At 57.5% G+C, this 8,779-nt stretch overlaps 1 protein-coding gene across 2 annotated transcripts in view; it reads right to left on the bottom strand.

Moving 5' to 3' along the window:
• Window positions 1-301: 301 nt before the first annotated feature.
• Window positions 302-8,779, bottom strand: part of SULT4A1 (sulfotransferase family 4A member 1) — a 31,598-nt gene continuing 23,120 nt past the window's right edge. Inside the window, exons 6-8 of one of the 2 annotated variants that reach the window (XR_006607784.1) lie at window positions 4,525-4,663; window positions 3,221-3,352; window positions 302-1,887 (exon numbers count right to left, since the gene is read on the bottom strand). Coding sequence is in view for 1 of the 2 variants with exons in the window: in XM_013045196.2 (XP_012900650.2) it covers window positions 1,775-1,887; window positions 4,525-4,663 (252 nt within the window). In the remaining variant the exon portion in view is untranslated. The remainder of the gene's footprint in view (window positions 1,888-3,220; window positions 3,353-4,524; window positions 4,664-8,779) is intronic. The other variant, XM_013045196.2, reaches the window with a different exon arrangement.

The raw sequence follows: 8,779 nt of genomic DNA, 5'->3' as shown, positions 1-8,779 counted from the left end.
TATGCAGCCGTGAGCTGCATTAAACATGGGAGCCTCTCGGGGGGACCCCTCCACCCCGGTCTCCTTATTCCCCAACCCTCCCTTCAGCTTCTAAGCAACAGCAGCAACGGTGAACGGACAAATAAAGAGGGGAGTCACCGCTCGGACTGTTCAGATCGGGGTGAAACAGCCAGACCAACGTGGGTCTGTGCCCCCGGGCCCCCCAGGGTCCGCCCCAAGGACCTGGCGTCAACGGGGCCCCCAGTCGCGCTGCCCCAAAACGCTGCCCCTCTCCACCCATCAGCACACGCGCAACACAAGGCATGGGTCGTGTCTTTATTAAAGATGCAGGCAAGCACAGACGTGACCATGTGTGGTGCTCAGCGATATCCATACAGTACTGAAAATAGAAAAATAGAAAAGAAATTTCACAGAAAGCAGCCTCCCTCACAGATACACAGAAAAGGTGCCTCCAAGCCCACCACACACTCTGCCGCGTACCACCTGCCCTGTTCAAGCTGCTCCTTCACAAACAAGACACCGGCACGTGTCTGCTCTGTTTCCGAGACAACGACACGGCCCAGAGACCCTCACCCAGCAGCAGCCCCCGCCTTGGGCACTTCCCGGCCACGTGTGTATCCAGCCGACCCCAGTCCTACCGCAGGAGCGACACACAGCCTGGCTGCCGGCCCTGCTGCTACCTGGCTGAGTCTCGATGCTTCTCCCGCCAAATGTGGGTCAGACAGGTAAGTGAGGGGTGGGCGGTGAAGACACCACCTCCGCTCCCACGGGTAAACTGAGGTACAAAGGCGAGATGGCCAACCAGTCTGAGTGAAAGAGGGCGTTAAACCTGCAAAGTGGTTCTCCCATGGCTGAGAGCCTCAGGTACAGACGGAACGAACCGAATGATAAAAGTTGGGGAGGTTGGCTGTCAAGCACCTGCTCACCCACGTAAACAGGCCCCCGGCACAGGGAACAGGAGTTAGTGGGACAGGAACTCGGGCTCTGCCCACACTCAGGCTCTGGGGCAGGTTCTCAAGTCATGTGTTAGACCCCATCTGCCAGCCTCCCTGGGCAGGTTCCCTCAAGGAATGTTCCAATGGTTTCCGTGGATTGGACCTCTGAGGCCACCCACTGGGAGTCTCCAGCAGAAAGGGACAACCTTTCTGCAAGTGCCTACCGGGTAGTCTCTGCTTTGTTTAGGAAGGTTACAAAGAACTGAACTCATCAAAACGGATCAAGTCCCCCCACACCCCCACACCCAACTCATCCTGTGTCTTCACCTTCCTCCCGAGCCAGGTGAGAACAGAACATCTGTGCCTTACAGAACAAAACTACAAAAATAAAGAGTCAGCCCTGAGATCTTTCTACCATCCGGGTGTGGCTCGCTCCTGAGTCCCCTTGGAAATGAACTTGTATTTGGTTTACTGACATTTATTTAAATTTCCAGTGAAAAGCTCTATAAAATACAATAAATAATGTGGGGTTGTAAAAGGTAGACATTCTAGCTGCATATGTTACAGACTTTATACTTATGATACAGGCCCCCGAGACTGCAATCTTTATAACGTGTGTAATCAGACAGGTAGAGCCTTCACATGCCCAAGGCGAGACAGCTGCTCTAGGTCAGAAGCAAGGCCCCCTCTTCCTCCAGCGTCTCCGCTGCTTCCCTCCCTCCCCCGGGCCTCACACCGCTCCCGGAGTTCGTCCAGCAAGGAACAAATGAGTGCGTACGGGACTTTTAGCTAGTGGAGGGTCTGGGTACTGTGGGCATGCAAGTCTGCTGTCGCTGTTATTACAAATAGAAGTCAAACGCGAGGCCGCACTTCCCCATCTTCTGTTTATACACCAAGTCAAACTTCTCGTTCATGGAGACGGTGAAGATGTCCTTCCAGAGCCCGACTCTTCCTGAAACACAAACGAGAGTAGAACGTGCTGAACTCACTTGCTGTCAGGCCAGATCCCGAACCAAAGGGAGCCTTGGAAAAGGTTCTGGAAGGTTCCAGATCTATTCCTGGACCCCTCTGAACTTGGCCTACAAGGGTAGGACAGGCCACCTGAACTACAGACGAACCACCTGAACTTCCCGTCTCCCTGAGTCTGGCCGTTTGGGTGTCCCTCCCCTGCTGAGGCTCGAGAGCAGGGCCTTGGCCCCTGGCCACTGGCGCATCCCCAGCAGCTGGGCACATGGCCCGGGGGACGGATGGTGTCTGTGCAACGGCTCTACCACTCGGGGCACCATGTGCATTTGGCATCTCCAGGGTATCACTACTCACTCACGACTCAACAGCTCCACCAAGGTGGCATCTGCTTCTGGAGAATTTGCAAAGAGGAAAAAAACCATCCAAAAAGGCAGAACCTTTTAGGATGAGTAGGAAGCCTCCTGACAGAGTCAAGAGTAAAGATTTCGAGAAGCAACCTTGGGGAGGAATTTAAAGGGAACAGAAGAGACACAGTGTAAACGAGCTTTTGCAACTAGATGCCAGACGTGTGGCTAGTGGACTCGAGCCCCATGGAAGTAAGTTGGGGGCGATGCCCAGCCGCTCTGTGCCGCTCCAGCTCCGGGAGGCTCGGTCAAAACAGAGACCTTTTCTGGGCAGATGTGCAGGAGCACGGACCCTGTGGACTATCAAGCAGGCACAGGCTGGCTGCTCGTTTATGAACACTTAGGGGAGAAAGAGAGAGCTCAAAATGCCCAAGGCCACCAAACCCACTTTGCTCAGTAACTACAGAACCTTGGGATGGTCTGCTCAGACAAGAGCAGCGCCCAGGAAGATGGCAGGCGTGGGGGTTCCGAATCCCCAGCTCCAGGTGCCATGAGGACTGTTGCCGGAGCACTGTCCCCAGGCTTTTAAAGAACACCCTTGGGGGACCGAAACCCTCATTTTTAATACCTTCCTGCATCAGCATCTCTGAGATCAGAGCTACGACTGTCTCCAGCCAATATCCGTCATTAGCTCCACTATTACCAGAAGTCCTCGTCCTGGCGGGACTTCAGGAAGGAGAAAATGCAACCCTACAGATGCTGAGCTACTAGACCTGACGGGACAGGATTTTTCTCTCCGGTAATGAGACATTATACATCCATGTCCGGGGCAGGGGGAAAGTGTTCCTGGTACCCTCTACTGATATTTCAGGGACAAAATTAGAAGCTTCTAGACCAACCACACTATAAATATATTTTTCCATGATTATTTTTCTCAGCCGAGGCAGCTGAGAGCTCATCAAAGGAGTCACCCACCTGGTTTAGGGTTTGGAATCAAGACAGTGCAATTTATGCTGTGACATGAATCAAAGTTAAGCAATGCGGCTGGCTACACAGCCCTGCGTTCTCACCAACGCAAGGAGGTCTTCTGAGCAAAGAGGCAATGTGCTAAAAGAAAACAAAATCAAAGAACTGAAATAAAGCAAAACCAAGGTAAACAATGATAAAGCAAACACATCAGAAGGAACATATGGGCACGCAGTATGTTCTCGACACTTCTTTACCACGCAAATGAACCAAAAGGGATATTTTGGAGAAGGTCACATCCAAGGATAACAAAACACAGCAAAAGTGAAACGAAAAAAGAGCAAATAAATTTTAAATAATAAATATTTGTGAAGACGCAGCCAGGAAATATCTGCAGGGTGCTGTGGTTCCAGCCGCCTGCTCTGCCTTCGCAGGAGGGTGCCCTCCACCTGACCTTCAGCACCGCCCCTTTCTAGAGGAAGAGTGGGAGCCGGGGGAGCCCGAAGGCCCGCCCCGAGGCCCTCCCCAGGACGCTGCCATGGGCCGGCACCAGCCTGGATGGAGCCGTGCCTCTGATACGCGCTGCGGACTCTGGCGGCACCTCCGACCTTGTCACCTGAGGAAGGTACCAGCTCGCTCAGCTGGGAACCGAGGGCAGGTGCATAACACCAAGTGCCACAGGCAATTCGTACTTGCCAGGACGGTGGCTCCTGGGGCCACCGCCCCCACCAAGGGGTCAGGGCGCTCTAACACCGAGGTCTCCACCAGCAAGCAGTTTCAAACATCGCAAACCTCGAAGGACAGAGAGCAACCCAGGCAAATGTGCCGAGGGCTCCTGCCTGGACCACATCCTCTGCCTCACCTGTTTCATGCCCAGGAGGCAACTGCGGCGCCAGAAGCAAGCGCCAGTCTCCCGGCCGTGCCCCACATGGTGCTGGGGCCCACGGTACGGATGGAGAGGAGCCTATGGAGCCCCAAAAGGGGGAGACGCCCCTGCTCCTCACGGGGGAGCTTCTTGCAGCCAACTGCAGGCTGCCAGCCTCGGGCTCCCACATTTCACAGCCCGAACCCACCCCGGATATGCTCTGCAGGGCCGTCGGGAAAGGCACCGGCTTGCAGTGTTTGGCACACACAGCCCACATCCCGCAGTCACCCCAAGATCTCCAAGGCCACTCGCACAGTCACAATGCCATGCCAGCAGGGGCCCCCCATTGCTCGAGAGCTCCAGAGACACGAGGCCCAGGGCAGGGAACAGGCACGTGGGGGGACCACGGACCCTGGCTGGGAGGGCTGGGGGCGTGCAGGGCGCGTACCCCGGCCCACGGGCAGGGCCTCGGCGTTGCAGCACTGGTCCACCAGCTGGTGGCAGTGCTCGCTCAGGGCTTCCAGCTGCGCCTTGTCACAGGACACCCCGAGGAATCTGGCCAGCTGCTCCACCATCGTCACCAGGTCCTGGAACACAAGAGCAGAAAGCAGGGAGCCCATCAGGGGCGGTGCCTTTGCTGACCCAAGGCTCTTGGCTGATCACTCACCACGGGCTCTGCACACACATTCTTACTCGGTCCTCGAGACAAGCCTGATCCTGGCTTTGATTGGAAAGAAATGCAGGTTAAGGAACTGCCCGGGGCACTCCGTTCTCAAGTGGCAGGGCTGGAACTGAAACCCCAGTCCTCTGAGGGATCTGGAGCAGACGTGAGCTCTGCACGTCGCTGTGGCCATCTCAAAACAGCAGCAAGACAGGAAAACTCACTTTAGAGCTGTGCCAGGAGCCACAGCGGCTCTCTCCTTCCCCTTTCTTCCATGCCGTCAGCCGGAACCGGCCGGCACTTGGGCGGACAAGGACACTTCTGGGGACCGCAGAGAGGCCCCAGGGCCGGCCCGCCTCACCCGGCAGGAGGAGCTGGCTTGGTGGGAGGGTTCAGTGACGGCTGACTCGAGGGACGTAAAGCCATCTCTGGGCCCCGACACCCCCCCTTCTGGATAGAGGGAGCATCAGCGAGGGAGGGGCACACACTTGCTCACCACACAGCCCCTGCCCCCACCACCCTTCTCCCTGGGAAATACCAAGGCGCCTAATGTTCTCCATCTGTACATTGTCCAATGTCGTGCCCAGAACCCTGACCTGTCACCAGGCCGTCTCCCAACTCTGGCAATGTCCAGGCCCTGCATCAGGAAGACGCTGGCGGCCACTGCCTCCTTGATGGTTTATAAAGCAATTCACAGAGTAAAGCCTCTGAAAAGTCCTACGATAAAGAAGTCAATTTAATTTCTTTACCGGGTGGTTCTGCAAACCTTAAAATAAGAAAAGGTTCTGGGAAAGCTGGATTGAACGTCAGGTCCTCTCTGGATTCCCATGGTAATCACCACTGGGCACCGCGTCCCACTTTCACAGCTGTCCCCCGCTCAGGGGCTCCCACCGGAGAGCGGCACAGGTGCTCAGCTCCAGGGCCCGTGCGCAGAGCTTGGCTGGGATCGGCAGCGCGAGAAACGTCACAATAAAAAGGAACAGGAAGAGCTCCTCTCCCTGCTTTGCCACCCAGTATTTCTAATTAAAAGGCAAAAAGCAGCAACAGAAATTAAAGACAGCGGCACTTGGAGGCGACACCACAGGGGAGGGACCCAGACTGCCAGAGCGGCCAACAGAACCCTCACGGGGACACACACCACTGGTGTCACCTCCAGCCCGGGGAGGGGGGCATACTCGCCAGCACGCACCCAGCTGCCTGCCACCAGCCTGCTTCCCGGTGATGACACGGAGTCACGCGGGCAGGTGGCATCCCAGCCACAGACTGGCTCTGGACAGCAGATGGGACCTCCCCGGCATCCCTGGCCCAGCCCCAGCACTGCCAAGTGGGCACAGTCAAGACTCCTCACCTGTGGCTGGCAAGCACCCCTCACAGGTGACTGCGGGACCTCCGGGGGGACACACCTGGGCAGCCTCGATGTGTCCTGCTCACGTGCACAGCCCACAGCAAATGGGGAACGGGGGAACCCCTGGGGGGACGCATGAGGCGGCAAGAGCGCAGGTGCCAAGTATTATCCTCCAACCCCAAGATAAGAACGTGCCAGGCCTGGCTGCGCTCCCGCAGACCGATGACGTTCACTGGGGACTGTTTTTTTGAAGTAAAGTGTAAACAAGGTGAACTCCTAAAAATGTGATGTCTACTCACTCAACCTCTACCAAAGGTGTCCAGACCCTTGCTGAGGTTTCCAAAAAAAGAATAAACAGTTAGGAATTAGGATCTTGACCACAAGAAAGGCCATTTGGTCCGTCCAGCACTGGGAGCATGAGTCCAGACGGAGACCGGCGCGGGCGGGGCTGGTGGTTTGGACTGCGATGGAAACCAGCCCGTCTATGAACTTTTCGCTAAGGGGCCCAGTAAGGCACAGAATAAACACTCACCATGAAGGGCCAGGAACGAACCCAGCGCAGCCAGAACGAACCCAGCGAGGCCAGGCGTCCGTCTGTGTTTTAGCCACGAGTTGTATGTAAAGGGGGCGGCCCACTCGGTTTAGTGACTAAAAACGGTTTCAGTTGCTCGTTGCTGAGTCTCCTGCGGCTCCCGGCCCCTACAGGTGTGCACGCACTGGTCAGACACCAGGCCTGTGGCACAGGCCCATGGCTCTGAGTGACCATCAGACCGTCAGTGTCCCAGGACGCCCACCCCAGGGAGGCACCCGGGGAAAGAAAACTCGTGTCCTCTAAGACACAGGAACGTTCACAGCACTTTATCTCCAACTGCCCCGAACAGAAAGCCCTGGAAGGGCCAGTGACACCAAACAGACACATGGCACCATGTTCCTGCTGCAGCGAAATTTCCTATGGACGTGAGAACCAGCCGCCACACGAGGCCCAGAGGAACCACGACACCACGCAGAGCACAAGCCGCCTGACGCCCGCACACACGCCCCAGCATCCGCTCCTGGGAGGTTCCAAAATGAGCCAAGCTAATCGAAACCAACAGAAGTCAGAGGAGGGGCTGCCACGGGGAATCAGAGGCATCCACCAGAGAAAAAACAATGTTCTCGATCTCAATCTGGACAATCACACAGACACGTACCTGTAAAAAGTCTATTGAGGTGTGGACTGGTGATCTGCACACTTGACCTCAGCATGTGCTACAATGACAGACACCTGCTGAGTGCCCGCGAACAGCCTGGCCTGCCCACGCCTGGCCCTGCTTGAGGATGAGGCCTCCCGGTCCTCTGTGATGAAGGCACGATCTCGCCTCCCAGCTCTCAGGCCCAGACAGGTCCCAGTGTGAGCGGTCCACCCCCAACACCCAGCTCAGCCCCACAGAGAGCAGGGCGCTGGTTCCCCAGAGGCACCCCTCTGCAGCCATCTGAAGGTCGCCGGGGCCTGGGAGCCTCGGGACAATATCGCCCCCACGTCCGGCAGGCAGGCAGGGCTGGTGGCAGGCCCACTCTTCCCATGGCAACTTCCATGGGACACGTGGGCATCCCACATGCGTTGTGCAAGGGCAAGCCCTGGCCCCTGAGCCCTCCCCAGGCTACTGCTTACAGCGTACCTGTCCAGGTCTCCAAAGTCACGTGGCCTACCCTGGGACTCACAGGGTGGCGGGGCGGGGGGGGTGGGGGCAAACCACTTGTGCCCTCGTTGAGCTTGTCCTGTGGCCCCTGCTCGTGGCATCCTTGCTGGCTACTACAGTCCTCCTCACACTCCATGAGGCCAAAAGCGAGCTCTCCGTCTCCGTGCAGAGCCCGCGCTTCCTTCCGTTTCCCAGCGGGTCTCTGTGTGACCCAGACCAAATTCCACGCCACGCCCTGCCCAGCTTGCCCAGTGTCACCAAGTGCTCTCCCAATCCCTGCTGCCACCTGCACCGCCTGGACCATGTGGACTCTCCTGCAAAAGGAGAGAGCCAGGCCTGGGCCACAGCCTCGGTCAGGGCCCCGGGCTGGTCCGCCTGGTGCTGTCCTCCCCGCCCTCCCGCGGCCACCACGCTGTAGGGAGTGGCTGGGCCCCAGTGCGCACAGGAGCTGGGACAGCCCAGCCCAGACAAGCCCCTCCCTCCACAGGCCTCTGGCTGCTTAACAAGGAAGGGCTTCCACCTTGAAGGCCGGCCGTCCGACCCAAAGATGTTTCCAGAGAACCTGCTACCCGTGAGGCCCTGACTTAAAAGCATAAACCAGCACCAAAACTCCCCGCCCCAGGGGACCTTGTTCTGCCAGGGAAGACAGCGAACGAAACACAGACATGAACGGGCCGCTATGCTGTGGGATGGAAAACGCCACGGGGAAAACCGAAGAGACACGTGCTGGGTTGGGAGGGGTCTACTTCAAGTGGGGACCCGGGGAAGTGTCACTGACGGAAACCAACACCAGGAGAAAGTGAGGGAGTGACCCACGTGGACACAGGAGGGGAAGAACATTCCAGGCGGGGCCACGGCAAACAGAAGCCTGTCCGCCAGGCTGAAGGAACAGCAGGCAGGCCGGCGCGGAGCTAGGTGCCCGGGCACCAGGCCGCCATGTGTGCTCCGAGCTACACCCAGGACAACGTGTGGCCACTGGGCACAGTCTGACTGGCGCAGGTACCACTGGAGCAGACAC

This window comes from Mustela putorius, unplaced genomic scaffold (genome assembly GCF_011764305.1).
Source record: "Mustela putorius furo isolate JIRA1106 unplaced genomic scaffold, ASM1176430v1.1 tig00000738_pilon_pilon_pilon, whole genome shotgun sequence".
NCBI lineage: Eukaryota > Metazoa > Chordata > Mammalia > Carnivora > Mustelidae > Mustela > Mustela putorius.
Note: the sequence above shows the minus strand (reverse complement) of the source record. Positions and strands in the feature narration are given on the sequence as shown.